Source organism: Mustela nigripes, chromosome 12, assembly GCF_022355385.1.
Source record: "Mustela nigripes isolate SB6536 chromosome 12, MUSNIG.SB6536, whole genome shotgun sequence".
Taxonomy (NCBI): Eukaryota; Metazoa; Chordata; class Mammalia; order Carnivora; family Mustelidae; genus Mustela; species Mustela nigripes.
The window spans coordinates 82,303,416-82,331,152 of NC_081568.1; the positions used below are offsets into that span (position 1 = coordinate 82,303,416).

The 27,737-nt window shown below is 44.6% G+C and overlaps 2 protein-coding genes across 8 annotated transcripts in view; one reads left to right on the top strand and one right to left on the bottom strand.

Moving 5' to 3' along the window:
- Positions 1-6,376, top strand: part of SH3RF2 (SH3 domain containing ring finger 2) — a 126,177-nt gene extending 119,801 nt beyond the window's left edge. For 5 of the 7 annotated variants that reach the window (XM_059417833.1, XM_059417836.1, XM_059417839.1 and 2 more), the window contains one exon: positions 2,787-6,376. The gene's annotated coding sequence lies outside the window, so the exon portion shown is untranslated. The remainder of the gene's footprint in view (positions 1-2,786) is intronic. The other 2 variants (XM_059417834.1, XM_059417835.1) reach the window with 2 other exon arrangements.
- Positions 6,377-8,286: 1,910 nt separating this feature from the next.
- On the bottom strand, positions 8,287-27,627 carry PLAC8L1 (PLAC8 like 1). The gene is made up of 4 exons (XM_059416366.1): positions 27,566-27,627; positions 22,101-22,237; positions 9,660-9,796; positions 8,287-8,449 (listed from the first exon to the last, which is right to left on the bottom strand). The coding sequence occupies exons 1-4, from the start codon at positions 27,625-27,627 to the stop codon at positions 8,309-8,311; spliced, it is 477 nt and encodes a 158-aa protein (XP_059272349.1). The 3' UTR covers positions 8,287-8,308.
- Positions 27,628-27,737: the final 110 nt, after the last annotated feature.

Genomic DNA, 27,737 nt, shown 5'->3' on the forward strand with positions numbered 1-27,737 from the left:
CTGCTCGCCACCTCATTTACAATAGAAACATGAAAGCTCTCCTGCAGACATCAGGTTTTTCTACTTCAGATAGACTTGTCTTCTGAGCAGCCAGTAAACAAAGAGTTATTACCTGCCTAATCCCAAAACCCCTGGCCTGTAGCCCCAGCACTCACAAGGGCTGCATCCCCCAACTACAGTGGGCCAGCCATAGGTAAAGTCACACCTCCCATCATGGATGGGATTTCCGGGTGCCTACTGAAATGTCAGTTGATCTTGAAGTTCTTTCTACATCATTTAGCACAACCCGGAGGGCCAGATTAATGTGGCAGCCAGCCTTCCCTTGGCAGTCACTTCCTTATTACTTTCCTGCCTCTGCACTCCCTCTCAGAAGTGCTACATCACAATAAATGCAGTTCAAAGAGCAAACAAGCCAGTACCACTTCCTTGAGATCCAGACGCCATCATCTCAAACCGCCTTGCCTTTGCTCTCAGAGGGACACGCTCCCAGCTGCTGACACCAGGCCCGATCTGCAGATCAAAGAAGCCATTTTCTTGGCTCAAGTGGTATTAACCCAGCTCCAAAGGCGCGTGCCCAGGACCAGCACAAACACCAGTTTCGGCAGACGGAAGAGAAGCAGGGTATAGCCAACACCGGTGGCTTCCCTTTTAAGGGCTAAACGTCATGAACAGCACCACAGAACTCCTGCCCATGTTGGGTCATATACAGGGAAGAGAGCATAATTGCAAATCCTAACTTACTGACATGGTGGGATGCAGAATGCTGCACAGTTATCACAGACGTCGTATCTGTGCCTGCTTCGCCCACTGAACGTAAACAGCCACCTGGAGACCGCTCTTCCTTGCTATAGCGCCGAGTGGAGCACGTCCGCAAATAAGTAAACCCTGCACTGCATTTGCAGGCCCCGGGAGCTCGGGGAAGCTCAGTTTTGAGTCCAGACGCAGCCGACTGCTGGAAAACTCAGGGCTTCTCAGGACCGACTCTCTGCCTTTGGAGAGTGGGAGTGTGGGGAAACCCCAGTGTTTCACATGAATTGCTGGCAAGATGGGTTCCCATGCCATCCTGCAAAGAACGAGACTGTGAACATCACTGAAGTTTCCCCAAAGAGAAAACTGATCTGTTAAATCAGCCAGGAGTGCTCGGAGAGAAAATAAATCAGGCTCAGGTGAAAGCAATTGGGCAACAGATGGCCAGCTCCCTCTCTGCTCACTTCCGATTTTACTGGGTTCCCTTGGGAACTTGCTCATGGACAGGCTCTGGGGCTGAGACTTTCAGAAGGCAAGTCTTGCTAAGCACTCTTGGACCAGTTTTCATCAGGCTTTAGGCGTCCTGCCCCGCCTTCAGCGTGAGCAGCTGGGATGTCACTTGCACTGAGGAGGGCCCCGGAGCCAAGCAGCAGTGTCATGGGAGCAGCCAGCTCTTGGACTGGGTGTTCACACCGCCTGCCCTTACCTGGTGAGGGGCAGCCCGAGTTGTTGCTGTCCTTCCTTCTGAACATTCTCAGCCTCGGGGAGAAAAAAGGGGCTGCAGGCCGGACAGGGCAAGAACAACACTGGTTATAAACATGGGGGTAGTGGGGATACACGTTGAGTTTGGTCATCCAAGTAAAGTATTTGAGGTGTTGGAGAAATTCTGGGGGACTCATGGATTTTAACTTTGTTTTTGAAAGGATTTCAGGCTTACAAAAATACTGCTGAAATAGTACAAAAGAATTCCTAAATACCCTTCAAAGCAAGATCTCCTAGATACTAACATCTTACCAAGTTTTTTTTTTCCCCTCATATATGGTCTTATATATTAGTTAACATTACCTAAATATTTAATGTAAATTATATATATATATAATTTTTCTGAACCATTTGAGAATAAGCTGAAACTCAAATGCCCATCTGTCACTAAACATTTCAGCCTGTCCCCCAAGCAAGATGTGCTCTTACATAACCACAATACAACGACCAAAGCCAGGAAGGTAACACTTTTAAAGAACTGTTAACTAGTCTACAGGTCTGATTTAATTACCCGATGTTTTCTGTTGTCTACTCTTTTTCCTACACAGGAAACAAACAAAAAAAAAAAAAATGTAATGTGTTATCTAGGATCCCATTCAGGACCAAATAAAGCATTTAATTACCATCTTTCTTTAATTCCTTTCAATCTGGAGCAGTTCCTCAAGATTCACTGTCTTCCATGACCTTCATATTTTGAAGAATATAGACCTTTTATTTTGTAGACTCTCTCTCCATTGGGGTTTGTCTGATATTTCTCCATCATTAGACTCAGCCCACTCATTTTTGGCAGTAACAGATAATCTTTAGCATCAGATAGAAGTCCCCGAGTCCATGCTATATAAATATAAGGAAAAGCTTTTCCTTAGAGTGCCAACTACTAAATGTAGAAGGAGTGATGGAATTTTTTAAAATTACCATTTGGCAGCCACTAGGCTCATACTTGGTTCATACAAGAATCATCAGTAGATATTAAAATCAGTGGATGAAAGCTTGAAGAGCTCAGAGTATTTCCTCTCACGACACTGATTCACAAAGGGGAAAACAGCAACTTGAGAGCAGAGAAGCCCAGTAGAGAACCACCTTCACCCAAAGACCACAGTTAGCATCACCAAGAGCAGGGAGCTAGAGGCCGTGTACCTCCCAATAGGATGAACACCTCTTCTGTGAAATGAAAAGGAAGGCTTCTGTCCAAAAGGCTTGATAATTTTAAAGAACTATAGTTCTTTCCAGGGTACGCTCACACAGAATAGAATCTGAAATCTTTTTCACCTTCGCAGACCCTGCCTTGGTCATCTTCCCAGAAGAAGCTAGGAACACCTGGGATACGGAAGAGGACACATGATCTGCTTGGATGGAAACTGCTCAGTGGGGAGTTTGTGGACCATGTGATAGTCCTCAGACATCAGGGATGGCACTGGCATACCAGCAGGCCGGGCTCTGGGACAGAAGGGCAGTAGGAGAAGGAACACATCTGTCCTCAACTGGAGCATCCGTGGGTGGTGACCCAGGATAGGGACCAGCGTGTGACTCATGGGTTGTTCCAGGTGCCAGCAAACTCCCACCCCTCCTGTTATTCTGTCCTTTTGCCGGAGCCAAACTTCATCTTGCCGGTTTCTCACACCTTGGCACCTCACTGACAAATGAAAAGACCAAACGTCACATTCCTTCTGGGTCTGTGACTGGCCAGTCTGCGCAGCTCACCTTTGGAGCAGTGGCGGCCTGACACTCTCCTTTTGGATATTCAAGCCAGAGAGGCCAGTGCCTCTTCATAAAGCCCCTAGCTTTCACCCCCTCTCCTGACTCCCACCCAAGCACCCTGAGTCTGCCCACCACATCTGTGTTCTTTTCCAATCCGATTCCATGCTATCTTTCCCCCCTGAAACTGTCTGATCGAGAGGGTTTCTGTTAGGACATACTGATTAAAGAAACGAGGACTTGGTACATAAGGGATTTCAGAAGAAAAATCATGATGTAATGAGAGCTACCACAGACTACAGAGAGGCTATTGTATTCTTTTTGTTCAGAAACAAGTCATTTTAAAGGGCAAGTCATTCAATGATCTTCTATGCCTCGTTTTAAAAACTCTAAAATACAAATTTTACACCCAGTGTGGGGCTCAAACTCACAACCCCGAGATCAAGAGTCACACGCTCTCCCAACCGAGCCAGCCAGGCACCCCTACCCTCAAATACAAATTTTAAATGATCTGTGGCAACCAGAGAGAGCCACGGTACCGATCAATGCAAATCAGAAGTTCCCTGAGACTCTTCGAGCCAATATATTCTCATCACCTCCGCATCTTAAGACATCAGTGAGAATTTCATTTTTAAAAGCTCACGCTGCCCTGATTATTAAAGACAATGGACAAGAACACAGCAGTGTTTGGATGCGTTGGTTGTTTTAAAGTTCAGGATTATAATTTTGCACTGAAACCTCCTCATGAAACTGCCTTTCCTGCAGTCTTTGAAGCCTTGTAAGCAGGAGCCAGACCATGAGTCGAGTGAGGACTATATTTGGTGGTTGCAGAAATGCTTCCTTCTGGGTGAGGCTGGACGTGCAGGGCTCAGACTAGCACCCATCTCTTGATTAAATGAATCACTGGGACTTTTTAGTCACAGCCTCCTCTCAGTTAACCCCAGGGGAAAGTGATAATAAGCAACAATGAGCCAAGAGTATTGGCTTTATCTGCCGGGTGGTGAGTGAGAAGCTAAGAGGTATGGAGAGACCACAGAAAGGAGAATTCAGGGATGACACTGCCTCTCACACGTGGTCAGGGATGCGTGGCCAATTGTCTGTCATCCCTTCTCTCTTAACTACTCTGATTTAGGTTTGTTTCCTTTCCTCTGGGATGAGTTCAGGTTTGGTTGGCTCCTCCTCTTTTGTCCCAGCAGCAAAGGCTTCAGAGACGCTGCCTTCAGATTCCAGGATCTCCTTGTTACTACCATGAGGCCGTACAGCACACCTATAAATAGGTTTCCGTGACTTCATTTTCCAGAGAAAAGTCATTTGAATGTCAGAGGTGGAAGGAATTTTACTTTTACAGATGATGCTTGGCAAGGTGAGGGACAGGCAGGCTGCCCACACAAAAGCAAGTTGTATAAAATGGGGTGGTGGGTGGACCACAACTCCGAGTCCCCAGATCCCATCAGACCACATGAGCTCATTGCAGCCTTGTGTTCAAGGGCCTCTCATTCCCCTTTGCCGCTGCTCACATTTTCTTTCTTCCTCGTCTCTTGTTCACAGCATCAGGAAATCCCCACTCCTAATTTGTACACTTGCTGTTTTTTAAGTCTCCGGGAATTTTCCATGCCTTATCAAGTGGAGGGTTTCGTGGAGCCTTAGAATCTGCTTTAGGCAATAGACCAAAATATTTTTTTTAAAACGTTAAATGAAGAATCTGGTTTGTTGCCAGCCGAACAGAGGCTTGAGAAAAGCACCCCTCTCTCCCTGTTTCCTAAAGTTTTCTGATCCGCCTTTGCACTGTCGGTTCCACCACAGAGATTCCACCAAGTCATGGGCCAGCAAGTGGTGGGCGAGCGGGGAAGTGGGTGAGGACAAATTAGAATGGCCAGGATGAGGTCAGCCCAGAGATTTACCCTAGAATACCCTAGGATAGTTGCTAACCACAGAGTCTGGAATTGTTGCTGCTGCTTATTCCATGGGGCTCTGGGAGGAGGTGTCGTTTAGGGGAAGAAGCAGAAAGACAAAATGGAAGGGGAGAAAAATTCACTCCCCCATTGAAATGCAAGCAGAGAACCTATAGACTCTTGGGTCCTGTTTTTTTAAGTACAGTGTTTTTAATAGACTGAAAGAGAATCTTGATGAGGTAATATGTATGTGAGTGATGTTTATAAAATAGGGTGTAAAATCTTAATCATTATGGACTGCTGTATAAATAAAGCTTAGGTATATAAAATATAGAAACTTATACAAAATTATTTTATAGAGCAGGGAACACGAAAGGACTTTGAACGTTTTCATATCTTTGTTCCCAAAACTAGAAAGTTCCAAGGCTGGCAGCTTATTTCCTTAGTATATTCCACTGTAAAGGCAAGAGGTTTGGTGGGGTTTTATGTGTTTTCTAGTTTTATAATTTATAACAATCTGTATGGATTACTTTGAAATGTCTGTTGCTTGTGTGTTCATGTTGTTTGCCCACAGGGAGACATCAGAAATTTGTTCCACACTTTGCATCTTGGAAAACTAAAAGAAATTTTCTAGTGAAAAGAAAAATACATAGAACATGACTTCAGTGTTGGGAAACCCTTGGATTTGTACCAATGACAGCTCTTTGCAAGTCTGAGGAAAGGGAACTTTAATACCAGAGTTGTCTCCTACGTCAATATTGGGTGTTGGTTCACTTTTCTCCTGGGAAGAAAGCATGTATTTTTGGGTCCCTTTTTCCTCCACTTGACATGTGGAGGAAACCAGAAGTCAGGGCCTTAAGCTGCCTTGCTTTGGGACCACTCTCCACCATCAGCTTTCAAAGAACTGTCCACATCATATGTCTGTTTTCTGTTCCATGGTTCCGTGGTAAAACCACTGCTTTTTGGAGCCCAGAGTTTTGTTTGGGTTTGTGGCTCTAATGAGTTTGCTTTTTACCAGCCAGACTAAAGAGAAGAATTCAAGGGAAACAGGAGTCGCCTTGCTGGACAGGTCCTCCTGCAGCTCCCACCAGCACAGGAGGCCCACGCCAGAGACCAGGGCCCACAGCACCGTCCGCTCTCCACACAGGGAAGGGCCCATCATGCTAAAGTGGAGGCATTACCCAAGTCCCCTCTGTCAGAACTGCGTACTGTTCCCAGCTGGAAGCTTGTGAAGCCCGATGTATGTGTTAGCATGGAACAATAAAACCGGTTTAGTTGTCCCTCGGGCCTGGTTTTTTTCAGTAGCCGGCTTGGAGAGGGAACATGTTATCACAGATTAAATAGAAACATGGAGCACTTGATTTTCCCAGAGGACGTTGGTTCCTGGCAGCTGCTCAGGACTGTCCAACAGGGAGGGGCAGGAGGAGAGAAATAATTTTGTCAGACGGGAATGGCTGAGGATCTGTGGGGATGGCTGCCACAACCTCTCAGCGTTCCCCAGGCTGGGTTCAGCTCTGGAGAGCAAACTCCCAGCTTGGATGACCACGAGGGCCCAGGAAGACCTCTTCTCCACTTGCTTATTAGTGCAGAGGTTAAGAGCATAGCCTCAAGCACCTTACTGCCTGTCACCTAACAGCTATGTGGCCATGGCCAAACCACTTAGCTACTCTGTGGCTCAGGTCCTTTTTTTTTTATGGAAAAAGGAGCTAAAGTAGCCTCTTCTTGAGGAGTGAAAGGATCAGATGTCTTAAAACACGTAGAGCACTTTGAACAGTGCCTGGCATACACAGGTAGCCAATAAAACGGATTTCCCCACCTTCACAATGTTGCCACACCTACCAACCACCCACACTGTTATTTACTTAACATTATTTGAATGGATTCCATTTTAATCTAAAATTTGAGAACTTTACATCCCAGGTATAAATGGGAAACTAACATAAATTGCTGTGAACATAAAGTAGCAGTTAAAGAGTTATAACAACTCCTATTTACTGAGTCCGTGCTACTTGCCAGGCAGTGAGCTAAGAGTCTTGACTTCTGAGAATCCTCACAGCTCTCTGAGGTCAGCATCATCCTTTTACAGATGAAGAAACAGAGGCACAGAGGCATCAGAACATTCGCCCACAGTTACACACTCTGCAAATGCAAGAGGTGGTCCGGGCTTCAGGACCCAGGCTCCTCAGCCCTGTTCTGTGCTGCTGCCCGAACAAAATCAAGAGTGTTGCATTCCCGGGGCTGACGGCGGCTGGACCCGCTTCCCAGGACGGTGGTAACTGAGTGCTGCAAACTGGCTGGCTTATAGCAATTGAAACTCAATCTATCCCGGTTCTGGAGGCTCCCAGTCCAAAACCTAGATGTGGGCAGGGCGAGGCTCCCTCTAAGACCTCCAGTGGAGGCTCCTCCCTTGCCTCTTCCAGCTTCTGGTCACCCAGGCCTGCCTTGGTGGCTGCATCTCTCCGATCTCTGTACCCGTCTTCACACGGCTGTCTTCCCTCTGTGTGTCTATCTTTGTGTCTCTTCTCCCCTTTTCGTGAGGACAGCAGTCACACTGGATTAGGGCCCACCCTAATGACTTCATCTTAATTACTTCGGCAAGACCCTATTTCCACGTAAGGCCACATTCACAGACGCCAGGAGTTAGGACTTCAGTGTATCGCTTCGGCGCAGGCGGGAGTTGGACACAATTCAGCTGCCCACCTAGGGCTTCAAGCTCAGGGCCGAGACCCGCCAGTGTCGGAGAGGTGTTCAAGACCTGCAGCCACCCGGGAATGCCTCCTTCATGAGGTGCAGACTGAAAGAGTCAGGACAAGGGAAGGACCATGCCTCTCTGATTTAGTGACGCTTCGTGTCCAGTCCAGGTGCTAACTAAGATCGACCGTTTCCTGCCCCACTACTGGCTCTGTGGGCAAAAGGGGGTAGGGAAGAAAGCTTCCCAGGAAAGGATGGTGGTAGGAAGATGGGGGGAATGCACCCTTCTCCAACTCTAGGCAGGTGTGGAAGGCACAAGCTCATCTCTAGAACCTGCCTTACGTGGCGAGGCTGGAATGCCAGAGAGACTTCATCGAAGGTGTGTGTGAAGAACGAACAAGAGTAAAGACAATAGCGGAGAAATCATTTATTTTCATACAATTTCCATGAAAACTTAAGAACAATCTCTCTACTAGGAGGGGCTTGGGGAGCGAGTGAGGAGGAGGACTTTTCTAGCTCTGTCAGATAAGGTTGTCCTTGGTTGAAGGAGCCGTGTAGATTTCATAGAGTCGGGAGGCCCTCATCTTGAGCTCCCGGGCCACCTGACAGATGGAGAAGGGCCAACAGCAGTGCACGGCGAGCCAGTCCTCACACAGCGTGCCCTAGGGTGAGACCCATGCCTCTGTCCTGGAGCAGTCACTCAGGCTCCGTGCCATCCCCCAGGAGCCTATCCCGTCCGCTGCTTCCGAGTTCCACCAAGTCAATACCCTACAGGGACACCCGGGAACACGGCTCCACCAGGACCCCCAAGGGCCAAGCAGCTCAACCCCTTATCAATCCTTGCAGCTCAAAGACCTGGCCTCACTTAGGGCTTCTGACACAGACTTCACACTTGAAACCACTGGTTTCTCTGTCAGCATCTTTTTTTTTTTTTTTTTTTTCCTATTAGGACTTAATACTTCGAATTACTTTCTTTCCTTGGAGTGGGTAATAAATGCCTATGGTCCAACATTCTCGCAGTAAGGCGGCACAGGAAGTAAAAAGTATATCCCTCTTCCACAGCTGTCCCCAGCTACCCACTTAACTTATCTGGGGGCAGCTGTTGTTGGCAGGTTTTTATGTACACTTCCAGATAAATTCTATGTCTGCACAAGTACATATATAGTCCTTATATGTGAATAGTTGTGTACTTCTGTGTCCTTTACCTTTTATTCAATATATTGAATAAAATATATTTTTGAATATATATTCAAATTCAATTGAATTTGAATATTGAATTCAAATTGAATTTGAATATATTCAAATCAATATTCAATATATTGAACCAATATATTGAAATATATTTTAGGGATCATTCCATTTGAATATATAAGGAGATGTCTTTTTTAACTGTCCACATCCTGATATGTATGACTTTCTGTGCTCAGTCTCTTGTTGTACCTAGGCTGAGCTGTCCTGGAAAGTGACACTGGCTCTTTGAAGAATCCCCAGGGAATCCTCAAAGTGAATTCTGCATATGCCCCATATACTTCATTTTCACTTAGACCATCCCAAGTAAATCCTCCAAATTTGGTGCCATTCTACCTGTCATCTTCTCTTGATGCAGTAAGAGAGAGAGAAACAGAAGCGGCCCATTGACCTATCATCAGCATAACTACCCCCTTTGAGATGCCTTTCATCCTGTCCATTTTAGTCCATATGAATGAAGTCAGAAATTTCTTCCCTTTCCTTTCCCAAACTCTTTGCTAAGTGTGGTGTTTTTTAAGCATTCTCACTCAGACTTTTTTTTTTTTTTTTTTTAAACCACAGCTTTGAAAGACATTTAGGTTCTTATATAGATCCAAGTTCACATACCGGTTCAAACACACTTACCCGTATTTTATGTCTCTCTCTGGTGCCAATTCTCAGTGCAAAGGTGGACCCGGGTAACAATGGCCAACAAAGGCACTCTCCATGATGCCTGGCGATGTCACACTCAAGGCACATTGGACAAAACAGACCACAGAAACCTGTCAATAACCACATAAAAGCAAGCCACGGTTCTTAGATGTGCTTAGAACAACTTCACGTCTCGAAGAGCATTTACAACCTGATGCCATCCATTGAATGCTGCACTGTCTCCCTGCAATCAGGGACTGAGAATGAATAACCAATTGTCAAAACTCAGTGGATGAAAATTGCCATAACTGAGCCACATCAAAATTGTCTTTTGTTAAACACTGGCAAAGCTGCACCTGATACAATTCTGTTAGCGTTCACTATGGTAATTGTTTTTTTCCTGTCAAGAGAAGAGCATTAAATAATTTTTTACAGTTGAATCTTAGCTGTTGCTTCTATTATGTTCATCTATTTTCAACATTTAAAATAGACCCAGTATATGATACTTGTGAATAGCAGGCGTCTTTCTCTGTAAATGTGATTGAAAGCTCTTTTATGGTGCGCTGATTCTGCCTGCTATTCTCATCAGGACTGTATTCTATTTCCCCGGCCAGAAGGTTACTCTCATTTTTGCTAGTTTCATGGAGCCAGTGACATCTGCCAGTTTTAATCTGTAAACTATTAGAGGCTTGGTTCCTTGAACATCAACTGGAAACAGTGTGTCATTTATTTATTCATTGATCTTTAACTCCTGATACTGTTTCCTACACATCCTGCATGAACCATCAAATGCAGAGGTTCTGTTTTAAATATGTTTTGGGTCGCAGACCCTGTTGAGGATATGGTGATAGCTATGAAGTCACTCCTCAAGGGAAAAGAAAAAGACACAGACATGCAAAATATTGCGTTCAATTTTGTGGGGTACAAGGATCCACTGAACGCTATCAACAGACTGCAGATTAAGACTTCCTTGTATACAGTTAAGATGCTATGTCATATAGCATCGCAAATGAGGATGACTTTGGAGAACACAAATAATTAGGACTATAAAACAGCAAAATAAATAAACACCAAAAAGCTAACCATGACCTTTAACGCATGTATGCAATAAATGGTATTCAGACATAATTTATATACAAGAAAATGAACAGACCGTAAATGTTATGTTGGGTGACTTGTGACAATCACGTTCTCACCCAAGTAACAAGTAGAACACTGCCCTCAGGGTTCCCTTGTGCCCCTTCCCAACAATCCCAGCCCTACCATCCCCACTCCAGAGGCAACCACTGCTCTGATTTCTCTTCCCGTTGATAAGTTTTGCCTTCTCTTGGACTTCATATACAGGGAACCATTTTTATTGTTATATCCACCTTCTTTTATTCATGTTCCCTGAGGTTCACTTTTGCTGTTATGCGAGTCTGTAGTACGTTCTTCATTGGCGCTGAGTAGTATCCAACACATGACTGTTGCACAGACCGCTTCTCCAGACTCTCGCTGGCTAGTCCATCCTCTGCTATTGTGAATACGTACTTCAAACACTCCTGGACAGGCCTTCATGCGGACATATATTTTCATTCCCTATAGGTGGATTTCTGGAAGTGGCATTGCTAGGTCATGAGGTAGATTTATGTTGAACTTGACAAGATATAAAGAGTTCTCCAAAATATTTGCACCACTGAACAATCCCACAAGCAACAGATGAGAGTTCTAGTTGTTCCTCGTCCTGACCAGCCCTGGCTACTGTCAGTCCTTCTGACGTTAGCCATTTTCGTGAGTTTGAAGTGGTTATGATCCCAGCCTGTTAAGTGCACCTGACAAAAAGGCTCACATACCAGTGTCACTAGCACAAGAAGTTCCTGCCAAAGGCTTGTCTCTGTTACCTGTCCTTCCCTCCCTCCCCAAACAGTGGGGCATGTGAAGTCCCACTCCCAGATTCAATGCCAAAAAAGCAAAATGCGAGGAATGCTGTTGTATTTAGAAGCTCGGAAAGATGTTCCAGGATTGTGGACTTCACCCTGGCTCTGAGGGGCTGAGGTAGCACACATGCATACGGAGAGTGAGGACTCTGAGGGGAAGAGGACAAGGAGCAACCTATCCTTGAAGACCAGAACATCTATTCCATCCATTCAGGAGCTGTGAGATAATCCACTAAATCACGTATTGTAAGCATCCCTTGCCCCAAAGCAAATTCTGAATTCAGCCTTGAGTGAGTCTGAGATGTTTTGCCCCACACTTTTAAAAAAAAATCATTACTCCCAGCCAGATCAGAAGGCCCCACCCTGCACCGACCACTGGGATGAACAGCTCAGAGGACACATGGCCCAGTCAACTTCCTGCGAGTTTATAGGGGTCCTAGGGCAGGCAACCCTGAATTAGGAGACATGGAAATCATGGCACAGGAAAAAACAACCAATCAACTCTCATTTAAGGCATGGATGATGAAATAGTGCAAATGCCTGCAAATAAAAAATTAATCAAAAACTGCATAATTATAAAGCTGACAAGCTAAGTGAATAATAAATTGTGTTTACACAATCGCCTGAGCTGCACCACTATCGCTGGCAAGGAGAAATGCCCACCATCCTCAGTATGTATACTGTAAAAATGCCCACCATCCTCAGTATGTATACTGTAAAAATGCCCACCATCCTCAGTATGTATACTGTAAAAATGTTGCTTTTTGCATTGGAACCCCTGCATCTCAGCTTTACGACTGGTATGTCTTTTTAAAAAATACATGCTGTTATTTTTATTTTTAATCATTTCCATCAGATAACCATGTTATCTAAGCATTCATTAGGATGTAGCTACTAGATGCTGAAGGCAACACACCAAAACACATATTCAGTTACCTTGGGACAGGATTTAAAAAATATATCACATGAAATTCGAATTCTTATTAATATAATAGCTAACATTAGAGTTCACCATGTACCAATCCCTGCTAAAAATATATTGTATTCATTAACTCACTTACTTCTCACAACAATCCTATAAGACAGATATTCTTATTGTGTCAATTTTAACGGATAATAAACTGACGGCCAGAGGGATACGTGTATTAGAAAGGAGAAGAGGTCAGATTTGAACTCAGGTAGTCTGGCCCCGAACCCAAAGTCTTTACTACTACATACAATCCTGTATGTTCTCATGTTTTATGAATTTACGTTACAATGGTTGTGAATGTGTGTTCCAAGATTGAACTACCACTAATTTGTATTTATTCCTGTGTGACGCTCTCACATCATGCAACTTTAGGAAAGTTCCTTTTCGTCAGATGTTGCAGTTCTAGATGGTGGAGTGAGTGAGATTAAAAACTCCTGGCTCACACCTCAAGAGGAATGGGCAAAAGCGGGACCATGGAATGCTGTATTAAAGAGTCTCTAGGAGAAATTTTTACAGCATAGTTGCTAACTCCTACAAATCAATATATAAAGGATTAAGCAAAATAAGAAAATGGGGATAGGACATGAACAGGTAATTGACCAAAAAGGAAACACAAATGGTCAATAGCAACCGTGAAAAGCCAGCCGTTAGTAATCAGGGAAATGCATATTGAGACCTTCAGAAACCCCAGAAGCATGCCAAGTTTTTCAATATTTACATTGTGGGGAAACCAGAGAGGAATTGCTACACAGTCCTTTTGAAAGCAACTTGGGTGAATCTAGTAAAACTTTAAGTACACTAGGATCTAGTAATTCCGCATGTGAGCATCTACCCTAGAGTAAGAAGCAGTACAGGGACGTCCACTGTAGAATTATTTGTAGCTTGAAATTTAAAACTTCAGTGTGCACTAAATAAGCCATGATGGTATAAATCATACTATGGAATAATTAAGAATGTAGCGAAAGAGGGGCACCTGGGTGGCTCTGTTGGTTAAACATCTCAGCTCACATTTGCAATGACATGTATGGAACTAGAGGGTATTGTGCTGAGCGAAATAAGTCAATAAGAGAAAGACAGTTATCATATGATATCTCCGATATGAGGAATTTGAGAGTTAGAGTGGGGGGGTTGTGGGGGGAAGGGAGGGAAAAATGAAATAAAATGGAACTGGAGAAGGATACAAAGCATAAGATGCAAAGCATAACAAACTGAGGGCTGCTGGGAGGTGGGGGGGAGGGATAGAGTGGCTGAGTGATGGACACTGGGGAGGGTATGTGCTACAGTGAGTGCTGTGAATAGTGCAAGACTGATGATTCACAGACCTGTACCCCTGAAGCAAATAATACATTATGTGTTAATTAAAAAAAAAAAAGTCTCAGCTCAGGGCACAATCCCAGCATCCTGGGTTCGAGCCTCTCATCAGGCTCCCTGCTTAGTGGAGATCCTGCTTCTCCCTCTCCCTCTGCCTGCTGCTTACTCACGTTTCTGCTCTCTTTGTCAAATAAATAAAATCTAAAAAAAAAGAAGAAGAAGAAAAAGAGGAGGAAGAAGAAGAATGCAGTGAAAGATTAAGTACCAAGAGAATTAAATCTCTAAGACATATTTTGAGTTTAAAAAAAAAAAAATCAGATTGCAAGGGCACTTTGGTGACTCAGTAAAGTTTCTGACTCTTGATTTTGGCTCAGATCATGACCTCAGGTCATGAGATCAAGCCCTGCATTGGGCTCCACGTTCAGCACAGAGTCTGCTGGAGCTTCTCTCCCTCAGCCCCTCCCCTGGTCCTGCCCCCATTTCTCAAATAAGTAAATAAATAAAACCTTAAGGGGTACCTGGGTGGCAAAGTCAGTTGGGTGGCCAACTCTTGGTTTCTGCTCAGGTTGTGATCTCAGGGTCATGAGCTTGAGCCCCACATCAGGTTCCATGCTCAGCAAGGAGTCCACTGGAGATTCTCTATCCCTGTTTCTCTGCCCCTCCCACTCCTACTCTCACTCTCTCAAATAAATAAATTTTCTTTTAAATCCTTAAAAAAATCAAATTGCATAATGATACATACAGCATAACACTATTTAAGGTTTGTTTAAAGAGTTACAAAAGAGTAGTATATACTTCTAATGGCTCCATACATAAACATGGAAAAAAAGATCTGGAAGGATTTAATAAAAAAGAACATTCATGGTTTCCTTTTCTGTAATGTTTCATTTCTTACAAGGTGAACATATACCTGTGTTATTTGTGTATATACATATATGCAAATATATATTATTGTATTTTATTTGTTTTTAGGACCTCAGGCTCAAAAGGATTTGAGCCAGAAATTCAGCCTCTTCCTCTTACATGGCACCCATAGGCCTGGCGGTTATATGAGCACCCACTCCCTCAGTGTTCCTGGCCTATCCTCTGAGATGGGCTCCACCCTCATGCATGGAAGTGATTTATATTATTCATCCCTCTCACTCACAGGGGAGTTGAGAAAGAAAAAGCCTACACAGAACCAGAGTGCAAAGCCCCTAGAGAGCAGAAGTAGAAAAGGGGGGTGGAAACTGCAGCGAGGCACGGTTTAAATCAATTATTACAAAAAGGCAGAACCACTGAACAGTAAGAGATGGTCAAGAAAGAAATGGGGGGGGGGCGCCTGGGTGGCTCAGTGGGTTAACCCTCTGCCTTCGGCTCAGGTCATGATCTCAGAGTCCTGGGATCGAGTCCCGCATCGGGCTCTCTGCTCAGCAGGGAGCCTGTTTCCCTCTCTCTCTCTCTCTGCCTGCCTCTCCATCTACTTGTGATTTCTCTCTGTCAAATAAATAAATAAAATCTTTAAAAAAAAAAGAAAGAAAGAAAGAAAGAAACGGGGCACCCCCATACCTGTGGGTGGGTCTGTAAGTTAGTACAACTTCCAAATGGAGATCCACTTGGCAGCATCTATCAAGATTTAAAATGGTACCTACTATTTGACCAACAGGTTTATTCCTCAGCAATTGTCCAACAGGTAAACTTACACACACGCAAAGTGCCGTCTGTACGAAGACATTCAGGGAGTGTGAGTTTGAACGGCAAGAAGTCTGGAAACCACATTACGGTGCTCCAATGGATTTCTGGATAAATAAATTATGGTACACTCATAAAATGGAATCTATGCAGCAATATAAGATATTTGGTGCAGAACAGCATGTGTTTATAGTTCTACTATTTGTGGAAATTACATAAATCCACGTACAGCAAAGAATCTGGAAGAAGAGGTACTAGAATATCAACAATAATTATCTCCAACAGCTGGGATTACAGGACACTGGTTTTTGTTTTTTCATAAGATTCCGTATTTTTCCTTTTCATGATGACTCCACAATACTGTTATAATAGAAAGAATAATCTCCTTTGCTTCAAAGTTATTGTACACCTTCACAAGCATACAGTCTGTATGTGGACTCAGGTAAGAGTTGTTGTCTCTGGGGAAACTGGGTGGACAGGCAGCAAATGTATCAAAGGGGTAGGTACTTTTTAATTTTGCATCGTGTGCATGCTAAACTTTACAAAATCTCTTTTTTAAAAAGATTTTATTTATTTATTTGACAGGAAGCTTGCACAAGCAGGGAGAGCAGCAAGAGGAGAGGGAGAAAGAGACTCCCCACAGAGCAGAGAGCCCATTGCCGGGCTCCATACCCAGGATTATGACCTGAGCCCAAGGCAGACGCTTAACTGACTGAACCACCCAGGGACCTTTTTTTTCTTTTTCTTTCTTTCTTTCTTTTTTTTTTTTTTTTTAAAGCACAAAGCTGACTCCCAAAGAGAAAAGCCCTCCTTCCTAGAAATGCTCAGAAAGCCACAGCTGTCAAAACCTTGCCAGGTTTTGACAAGCAGATGAGGGGCCAGACCAGTGACCCCAGTAACCCTTCCAACTCAGAAGACTTATGATTCTTTCAATGAAAGCAAGCAAGAAAGAATCCAGTGAGAATATAGGTTCAAATTCATTCACTGATGGGTTGTTCAGCAAATGTTTTTCAGCGCCTCCTGCGGACCAGGCACCCTGCTGGCCACGGCAGGGGTGAGCAAGAAGCAGTGGTGCCTCCTTCTAGAGAGGTACACTGTACCCAAGATAGAGTTCAGGGACACAGACCTCCATCAGAGGCCTTTTCAAGCCTTCCTCTTCCAGAAAACCAGAGAGAATCCTGGCCCACTTCATTCTACATCTTGGGCATCTGGTAAGTACTAGTCCCACCAAGCTCTTCACCCCCACGTGCTTATGGTGCCCTCCACACAGAGGTGGTTTGAGCGTCATTTCCTCCCCGCTTTCCGTATCAGCTTTAAGTTGGTTTCTGAAAGAGGCCGTCTCTGACCCCACTCCCCTATAGTTTCCTTCCATAACACCCTCTTTCTTTCCTTCAGGGCACTTACCACAACTGCTATTATTGTTTGTGGATTCATTTGCTTAATGTCTATCTCCTTTCTGAAACCCTCTCTGTCTTACTCATTATTACGACTGTAACACCCATCACCTGTCGGCACATGCAAAGGAACTCAGTAACTATTGAGTTACAAACCAACGTGCATTAAACCCGCCACATAAACCTTCTCTGGGGCAACATCACAAACATTCCCGAAGCGGGGCTATCTCGCCTCTCACCCTGGACAACATTTAGCAGCCACTTACTTCCCTGTGGCTTTATTTTCACACCTGAGTTGCAGCAAACCCATCTCCAAAGAACTCAGAAATATCCATTTGCCAACCCCAGCGCACAGTGAATGCAGATAAAAGTGCCCAGGAGAGAAGAGGGAGGCAGGCTCAGGTCATGATCTCGGGGCTCTGGAAATGAGCCCCACATTGGGCTTCCTGCTCAGCGGGGAGCCTGCTTCTCCCTCTGCCCCCTCACTGTTTGTGCTCTCTCTCGCTCACTCCCTCTCAAATAAATAAATAAAAACTTTTATTTATAAATCTTTAAAATATTTATAAAATCTTTAAAAGAAATAAAAATAAATTTAAAATGTAATTGCAATAAAATGACAAAGCAAAATGTCAAAAAAAAAAAAAAAAGAAAAGAAAATCACCGCTGTTCTTGACATACCCTTTATTTAGTGGATGACAAATTATAGCAGTAATTCTCAACATGTAATGGAAGGCTGTCCCAGGATGGGACTCTGGCGTGGAAAAAGTCACGGAAAGCGGCTCTCTCTTTTTGTTCCCAAGTTTATCACAACTATTTACACAGTGGTCCGCTTGAATTGAAATTCTGTGGATAAAGGAGCCCTTTTAAACAAAAGCAGCCCAGGCTCCAGAGCACTCATACTCCACTCGTGTCCCGGGTTGATGACAGTGTGGAGAATGAGCGTTTAAAGCGCATCACCTCGAAATTTTCTTCAGAAACAGTCAGCTTTGAGACACTATGAGCAGTCATAAATAAAATGGAGGTCCATCCAGGGAATAACAACCAGGACACAGAACATTCCAGATCATCTTGTACTGGGTATCCATGGCCCCTTCTCCACAGATCGTGCCAAAATGTAAAGAATGTTCTATTTCAGGGTGCCTGGGTGGCTCAGTGTGTTAAAGCCTCTGCCTTCGGCTCAGGTCATCATTCAGGGTCCTGGGATCGAGCCCTGCATCAGGCTTTCTGCTCTGCAGGGAGCCTGCTTCCTCCTCTCTCTCTGCCTGCCTCTCTGCCTACTTGTGATCTCTGTCTGTCAAATAAAAATATCAAATCTTAAAAAAAAAAAAAAAAAAAAAGAATGTTCTATTTCTCCACACATCCTCCCTTCTCACCTTGTCCCCAGAATGGGCTCTGAAACGGGCCAGCAGGGAATCTCAGAAAGCCGAGTGCGGTCGGTCTTCACATTGACGGGGCTGGGGGACAAAGCTAAATGGTGAAGCAGCATTTGAGGCAGGGGCGTGGTGAGGATGGTTGTTTCTTTAGCCAACTTTTTCGGTGCCCTTGCGAAGGAGTAGAAGTCACTGTGCAGCAGCACATCTATGCCTCCTGACTCTACTCTTGGCTCTTAACAATAGTAACAATAATATATCTCAGATTCACTAGGGGCATTATTCTGTATTTGTTAGGCATTTCCTGATAACAGCACCCCAACAGTAATTTGGGAAAAATATCTCTTCACTACTGGGGGCAATGCTGATAGGACTGTCCTTTGGAATGACCTAAGCCTGGCAAAATGGACTCCATCTTCTCCATCAATTCTCAGAAGGAAAAACAAAATGACAAAAATGTTTGCAGTTGATCAGAGTATCAACTAGCTTCTGATAATGCAGCTTGTCCCAGGGGCGCCTGGGTGGCTCAGGGGGTTGAGCCTCTTCCTTCGACTCAGGTCATGATCCCAGGGTCCTGGGATTGAGCCCTGCATCGGGCTCTCTGCTCAGTGGGGAGCTTGCTTCCTCCCCTCTCTCTCTCTGCCTGCCTCTCTGCCTACTTGTGATCTCTGTCAAATAAACAAATAAAATCTTTAAATAAATACGGTATAAAAATACAGCTTGTCCTTTCTGAGCTTAGTTTTCAGTTGATTTTTTGATTCTCTGAGCTACCCCAACGCCTCCAAATGAAATCCAATGTTTATTTGTGTATTAGTTTCCTAAAGCTGCCATAACAAATACCATAAACTGGGCATCTTTACGTGATAGAAATTATTTTCTCACAAACTGACAAGTACCAGAGGAGAGGGGGAATGGGTGAAACAGGTGATGGGGATTAAGGAGGATACGTTGTGATGAGCGCCAGCTGTGGTATGGACGTGTGAAACCACTAAATTGTACACCTGAAACTAATATTCCAATATATGGTGGTAACTGGAATTTAAATAAAATCTTAAAAAAAGAAAACAAATCATTCTCTCAATGGAGAATTCTGGAGGCTAGAAGTATGAACTTAAGATGTTAGCAGGGTTCGTTCCTTCCAGAAGTTCTGAGGAAAATTCTCTTCCATGCCTTTCTCCAAGCTTTTGGTGGATGCTGGCAATCCCTAGCATTCTTTGGCTTATGAAGGCGTTATTCTAATCTCTGCTTCTGTTTTCCCATGGCTTCTCTTCTTAAGTGTTTGTACTTAAATTTTCTGTTTCTTATGAGAAACACCAGCCATTGGATTAGGATCTACCCTAATGTAGCAGAACCTCTTTTTAAACTTGACTACACAGCAGAAACTCTATTTCCAAATAAGGTCACATTCAGACCGTACAGGTGGCCATGAACTTTGAAAGGACTATTCAATCCAGTAGAGCATGCAACCAAAAAAAATGATCTAGTCAAGTTCCAAGCCAGTGTTAAGAATGGGTTCTAGATATTACGTTTTTGTTTTGGGTTTTTTTTTCTTTTTTAAAAATTAAATATAATGTATTATTAGCCCCAGGGGTACAGGTCTGTGAATCGTCAGGCTTACACAATTCACAGCACTCACCATAGCACATACCCTCCCCAGTGTCCATAACCCAACCACCCTCTCCTTAACCCCCTACCCCCTGCAACCCTCAGTTTATTTTGTGAGATTAAGAGTCTCTTATGGTTTGTCTCTAGGTATTACGTTTTATCTTAACAACAACCCCTGCGGCGAGCACTTTTATTATCCTTCCTTTAGAGGGGGCAAAGTGAAGACCCAGAGAATTTGTTCGAGGTCAAATAGCCAGTAAGAGGCAAGCTAAGATACAAGGCAAGGTCTCATCTGATACAAACATGTTCTCCTCATCACTACACTATATTCTAGGCTTTGCCATACTTGAAAATGTACTGATGACTCCCCAACACCCAACTACAAACTATGAAAGGAAAATGTCTACTTCCTAATCTGATGCTAGATCTCCACATCTCCACATGGCTATTCTGCCTTCTCTGGACCTCAGTACAGGGGACAACCAAAGTCAAAGTATCTGGAAGAGAACAAGGAAGAAGCTGAGAGAATCAGAGAATGGCTGCCGTCATTATCTGATCAGAAGTCCACATGAGAGGGCGCCGGGGTAGCTCAGTGGGTTAAAGCCTCTGCCTTCGGCTCGGGTCGTGATCCCAGGGCCCTGGGGTCAAGCCTCACATCAGGCTCTCTCCTTGGCAGGGAGCCTGCTTCCCTTCCTCTCTCTCTGCCTGCCTCTCTGCCGACTTGTGATCTCTGTCAAATTAAAAAAAAAAAAAAAAAAAAATCTTAAAAAAAAAAAAAAGAAGTCCACATGGGTAGCAGCGGCAGGAAGAAACCTGTTGAGCTCTGCGTCAGATGGGCAGGGATGGAGGGTAAGGTATTCTACGAGGCAATCTCTTCTTTATGGGGCCCAGGCAAACAGTGAGGGGCTCAAGCGTAGAGGACCAGACCACCAAAACTTGGTGGGAGAGCTTTAGCCTCAGCCAGACTGTCAGCTGAGTAGGGACTAGGACCATGTAACAGCTCAGATGGGTCTCTGATCGATACTATGAGGCTTTAGGATTGAATCCAGATCTTTCCAAAAACCAGCAAAGGGCAGAGAAAGCCATATTCTTCAAAAATAATAGACCCAGGGTCTGCTGGATTTTGAATGTTAGTGACAAATGCATATCTAACAGTGACCTCCCCACAGCCACACCGCATCCCCCAGAAAGTCTTGTGGCCGAGATGCTCCCTAGGGCGAAGGCAGGACTTGGAAAGGGATGCTGACATGGTACCAGAGATGAGTCAGAATATCCTAAGATAAAAATGGAATCGATGTGCTTTGAACTTCATTCCCAGGGGACAATCATACAGCTAGGGGAGTGTTATTGGTACCTCTCTAGAGCTAAAATAGTATCTGAAAATAATTCAGTTAACATAGGGGGCTTTTTGTGATTATTTCTGTTCTTAAAAGAGTAGTGCATCTTCCTCCAAGAAAACTAGAAAGAGAGAAGCAAAAAGAAAATAAAATTACTCATGAACCTACCATCTGGAGTATGTCATAAACATTTGTATTTGTATCCTTCCAGATATTTTTTTAAATATTCCCCCCCCCAAAAAAATGGTGTCTAATGTGCTTAGTTTTACAGTCTGCTTCTTTAACTTAAAAATGTACCAAAACATCTTTCATCCCATTGACTGTTATTCTACAATGTTACTTTTCATGGCTGTATAATAACTCATTGTGTGCGTGCCCCATCAAACATCTCAGGTCATTCCAGATTGTTGCCACAATAACCAATGCTGCAGAATTTAACACTGCTAAATCTTTGCACGTGATTTACCTCCTTAGACTAAATGCCTAAAAATGTAATGACTGGGCCAAAGCTATATAACACTTGAGGTTCTTGTCATACGTATTGCTAAGCCATCCGGCGGGAAGGTTATACCGTCTCCTCCTACCAGCAGCAGATGGGGCAGCCCATTTCATGCATCTTTGCCAACAGTGGAGTTCGTCATTTAAAAAATCTTTGAAGTTACCACTTATTCTATAAAAGCATCCACATCCCTGAAAAGCAAGATTTTTTCCTGCCAAGGAGTGCACTTGAGCCGCTAGAAGATTGGTCCGCTTATTCGAAAGCCATTATATTTCTGTCCTCGTGCCTGATGTAGCGCCTGCACCCAGGGATGACTTGGGAAAGAAAATAGTCAAGGGCTTGAGTGAAGAGGGAACACATACAGATTCTCCTGTCTCGGCAGACACTGAAGAGGCCCGTGCTCCAGTCTCCCCCAGTCTGGACGATCGCTGCGATGGTAGTTCTGCCAGGGCCTCCCCGGTCGGGCTGCTTCACCACAGCCTGGGCTGGCGCATGGCTCCTGGAGAGTCAAAAACAGTGATTAACTTGAAAACAAAGGGGATGGATCAGAAGGATAACCATTAAGCCAAGACGGGGTAATAAAAAGGAGAAAGGGACACAGATGCTGAGTGGCTCTTAATTCGTAGCCCAACCTCCTCACCATCTGCCCTCCCCCCGCCCAACTTTTGCCCTGACTTAGCCCTCTCTCTGGTAATGGCATGATTATTCCAGACCCTGTCATTCACCCTTAAGGTCTGGCCTACTTCCTTAGTATTTTGTAATAGTTAAATCCACAAATTTGGACTCAGTTCAGACATCAGCATGTCACTTGCTGGCAGCTTGACCTCAACTGTCGCTTAACGTCTCTGTTTCTGTTTGTTTGGAAGTAAGATTAAAAAAAAGATGACCTCACAGGATTATTGGGTTGAATGAAGGACAAATAATTAGTTTGCTGTGTCTGAGTGTATGTAACAAGGTGCCTTGAGTGAGGCTGTACCCAGGGGTTTCGAGCCTTCATTGGAGAAACTAATAGGGCTTGGGCATGGAAATTGGGACGAGGCCATAGAAATTGTACATTATTTAAACAAACAATCAAGACTTCAGAAGATGTCTTTTTCTGTTTGTTTAAAGATTATTTACTTATTTTGGTGGGAGAAGGGCAGAGGGAGAGGGAGAGAGAGAATCTCAAGCAGACTCCTCACTGAGTGTGGAACCTGACGGGGCTGGATCCCAGGACCCTGAGATCATGACCTGAGCTGAAACCCAGAGTCAGATGCTTAACACGCTGAACCACCCAGGTGCCCCCAGAAGATGTCCTCATGTCAAAGTACTATATGATTATCCTGGGGGCCCGCCAAATACAACTTGGGACTAGTTTTCCCTGAAGGGAAGAGATAGTCCACGTCACCATTCTCAAGTAGAAAATACGGGCCGAGGGGCGCCTGGGTGGCTCAGTTGGTTGAGCGACTGCTTTCGGCTCAGGTCATGATCCTGGAGTCCTGAGATCAAGTCCCACATCAGACTCCCTGCTCAGAGTCTGCTTCTCCCGCTGATCTCTCTCCTCTCATGCTCTCTCTCTCTCTCTCTCAAATAAATAAATAAAATCATTAAAAATTTAAAAAAAAAAAAGAAAAAGAAAAAGAAAGAAAATACGGGCCGAGGGGATAGCCTTCAAAAGTGAAGTGGAAAAACTCCCTTCTCTTTCTGGGCCCCAAAGCTGGTTTTGCCCCAGCTCCCACCATGGAGATACCTGGGGTAGTCCCACAGGGAAGGGTAAGCTGTACCTAGCCTTCTGGAAGGGGCAGATTGAGAGGATGGTCGAGGGACCGCCCCAGAATGAGCGTGAGCCTGTACAGGGTAGTAATTATTCTACCTCCTGCTTCCCTCTCAGCAAGCCTCATTAACAGTCTGTACCTGTCTCTGGTGGGCTGTGAAGAATGAAAGAGCGAGCCTGCCTCACACGGGAGACAAAATAAACAAGAGACAGCAGAAATTCTTCCTGTAACAGCTGCTGTTACGGGACTAGTCACCAAGGCTCAGCACCTGTGACACATGGCCTGGAGGGCAGAGAGGAACACTCCTGAGCACCCTTAAGGCAACACCCTGAGGGCATCTTGGAAACAGCAGAGGGCCCTTTGAGAACCTCTAAATCAGGGCAGTAAATCCAATGGGGGTGCATCGTTCTTGTTATTAAGGTCCACATCTCTCTTTCCTTCCACTAACACTGCCCGCATCCACGCCCTCCCAAACCTGATGGGCCTTTAACAAACACATTAGCTTGTTAACAAAACAAATGCCCAAGCCTCACCCGGAGCCAAGAGCGCAGGTCTCCAGACAAGAGGTACAGAAATCGAGAGTTCTAACCACATCGCCAGCAATACCGAAGCTGTCATCCTGACACCAGCCTGCTTGAAAGCTGGCACAGGTGGATGTGGGGGCCACAAATGACCACACCGGCCTCTGAGTCTCCCATCGGGTGGGTGGGGATGTCAACGTGAGAAAGATGGCGGAGAACACAGAGTAGGAGGAAGGCTGGTGGGGAAGAGGGTGGGTGGAAGATAGCGGGTCTTCAGTGCCAAGGAGACACCAGCTGGGAGTTGAAAGTCAGGAGCTACCTGTCGAAGTGCAAAGTGGAGCTATAAATAGCCCCAACCCTTTCATCCTTTAGGCATTTAGAGACAAGGCTGGCAAGCTAACGAGCTTTTCAAGAGCCTGCAACACTATCTGAGGCCTAGGAAAAAGTACTGGCTCCAAAATACAAAAACTATAAGACAGAATCCAAAATTAGTTAATGCTCAACTAAACACTGAAGTCTAGCATTATGCCAACCTCATTAACTGTCAAATTCACAAATTCACAAATATTTTACTACATTTAAAAACAATTTAGAATTCTCATTTTGCAAAAAAATCCCAAGTACGAATGATTGCTGAGAAACAAGAGCCAATCATAAAATGAACTAATTGCGGAGAGCCAAATAATTGCAAAAGCAAAATTATAAAAATCCTTTCACCTATTGTACAGCAGAAAAAGTATGGATATAACGTGTGGTATGGGTACACTTAAATATGTTTGTTACACTGTGGGTTGGGGCCCATGGTACGAACTGAACTGTGTCCCCACCAAGTCTATGTTGAAGCCCCAGCCCCCAGTGTGACTGTATTTGGAGACAGTGCTTTGAGGACGTGATTACAGTGAAGTGAGGAATAGGGGTGGGAGACTGGGCTGATAAAACTGCCATGTAAAAAGGCCACGTTAAGCACCTAGCAAGAAGGCTGCAAGCCAGGTGCAGAGCCCTCACCAGAACCTGACCATGCGGGCACCTTGATCTTGTACTTCCAGCCTCCTGAATGGTGAGAAAATAAATTTCAGTTCACGAGACCACCCAGTCTATGACGCTGTGTTACGGAAGCTCAGAGCGAACAAAGACAGCTATGAAGATTTCAGACTGGTGAAGAAACCACCTTTATGCCTGTCTTATTTCCTCTGTTCCTTGGAGTCAGTGAGCACAAGCTGCTTGCCCGCACCCCCTGACCCCGTAACCCCAGAATCCAGCACACAACCTGACACCTGGCAGGTTATTTGGTGAACTAGACCAAAACTAAATGTCCATATCTCTTCTGTTATCTTTGAGTCCTCCTCAAATCTAGTTATAAATTATGGGATCTTAGTGTTTCCTTCTCTAGCAAAGTTACACTTCTCAGGTGTGGAGAGAGGAAATAAAAGCAGAGAGAAGGGGCACCTGGGTGGCTCAGTGGGTTAAAGCCTCTGCCTTTGGCTCAGGTCATGATCCCAGGGTCCTGGGATTGAGCCCCGCATCGGGTTCTCTGCTCAGCGGGGAGCCTGCTTCCTCCTCTCTCTCTGCCTGCCTCTCTGCCTACTTGTGATCTCTGTCTGTCAAATAAATACATAAATAAAAATCTTAAATAAATAAATAAATAAACAAATAAAATACATAAAATAAAAGCAGAGAGGAGCCTCAAACTTCCTGCATCCCTCCACACCACCCATTTGCCATCAGATTCAGCAAGTTCTTCATTGAATGGAGGACAAATTTTAGGCTCAGGCATGCTAAAATTCAAATGTGGCCTGGTTGCCTTCTACTTGTCTGACCTTGGGAAACACATCACTGCCTTCAGCTCTGGTCTCTCTCCCATAAAACTGGATTGCAAACATCCTCCCTCTGTAGTGGTCTTGAGGACCAAAGAGGATCACACTCCAGGCACTCAGGAGGCTTGCAGTGGGTGGAGGCTACTGCTATTCTAACTTCATGATCCTGCACTGCCCTGGGGCCTTCTGTACCCTTTCCCAAGAAACAGAGAATGGAGGCAGGTGCTCTCAGGCAGTTTCTCAGGTGTCACACGGGCTGCCCCAATACCTAAAACTTCGATCCCAGGGACCCATCAACCAGCTTTCCCAGGACTAAGGGTTTTCCCAGGAGGGAGAACTTCCAGGGCTCAACTCAGGAGATGCCAAGGTAAACCACGAAGTTTAGTCACCCTAAGAGATAAGCAACAGAGGGAGGCTTCAGCTGATGGGAAGCAGGAGGCTGACTCAAAGCACAAGGCAAGAGGCCCAGTGTTGGAAGATGGAGATGCACACTCTCCCCGCTTTCTGACCTCACTCTGCGGTCCTCTTCTTGCTGCTGCTAAGCACATTCCCCACCCTGTGTACCCACTTGTCTGGTGCTTCACCTTGCGGGGGGGGGGGGGGGGGGGAGGGGGGGGACGCGGCGGGCACGGTGGGCATTGTTCCTGTCACCTTCTTCCTTGATGAAACTTGCAATACTAAAAAGCATTCATTCTGCCTCCCACCCAGGCTTCCTTGATTAATTCAAACTTAACTGAAGCCAAAGCTCTGGAGTTTTGATTTCAAAGGACTAGAAATTACTGGCAGCCCCCAGTAGTCAAGTTTTACTTGGTCAAGGTTCAACGCTGAAAGTCAAGAATAACTTTCACCCAAGCCAGCCCTTCTCTTTTCACTGGCCAAGCAGGGCCTGAAGGAACTAATCAGTTGCCCCTTTTCAAGTACCCGTGGAAAATGATAGCAACTACTTTCTTCCCAAGCCCAGTTTTCTTCTCTTGGCTCCTCCTAAGAAGAGACTGATTTTTAGACAGAGAGACAGAAAGAGATTTGATATGCTACCCAAAAAGAAAAAGAAAAAAATCACCCAACTCTCTACCTCACACTGGAAAGAAAATGTTCATCTTCAGAAGAGATGAGTGAAAGCAACAGAGGTGAGTGTAGGCTGAGTAAGGAAGCATCCTCAGGAAATTTAGAGAAGTAATTTCCAAACCAGTTCATAGCGAGGCGCTTTCCTGTCTTGGAGGTTCTCCTTCTCCCTTTGACAAGAAGTTGACTGATTCTAAACTTAGATTCAATCCAAAGTGAAGCATCTCTTCTAAAGAATGTTGCATTCATATTCTGGAACCTGAGGTCACAGCACTGTAACTGACAGACATCTTATTTCTTTAAAGACGTGTCCACATCTAACTGGATGTGTCTATGTCAGGCTATTAGGAGTTTCTAAAGTACATCTCTAGGACATGCCTTATGCAGCTGTGGACCTTAGCAATGCTGGGGAAATGTCCAGAGAGGAAAAAAACTTGAGGAAAACATTGGAATTGAGGGAAGACATCTACAATCATAATTCAGGGTTACATGAGAAAGACAACAGCAGGGACCTGCCAACTCTGCTACATAGTCTTCACATCAGACCCACAGAGAGTAACTGCTGAGGGTTCTGAATTTCAAAGCATTTATTTGAGCAGGTTTGTGAGGAAAAGCCTTTATAATGCCTTCCAAATCAAGATTCTTCAGATACATCTTCCTAATTGCCTTCACTCACTGGGTTCTGGGCAAGTCTGTCTCCTCATCCAGAAGGATGCCTCCTACATGAAGGACAGCCATGTTTCTTCCACTTACCATTCCAACTCTAAGTGCATAACATGGTGTATGCAACAGAATAAGGAGTTAGTAACTTGTTGAACAATGTGCTATACATGAAAATTCAAGTTTGT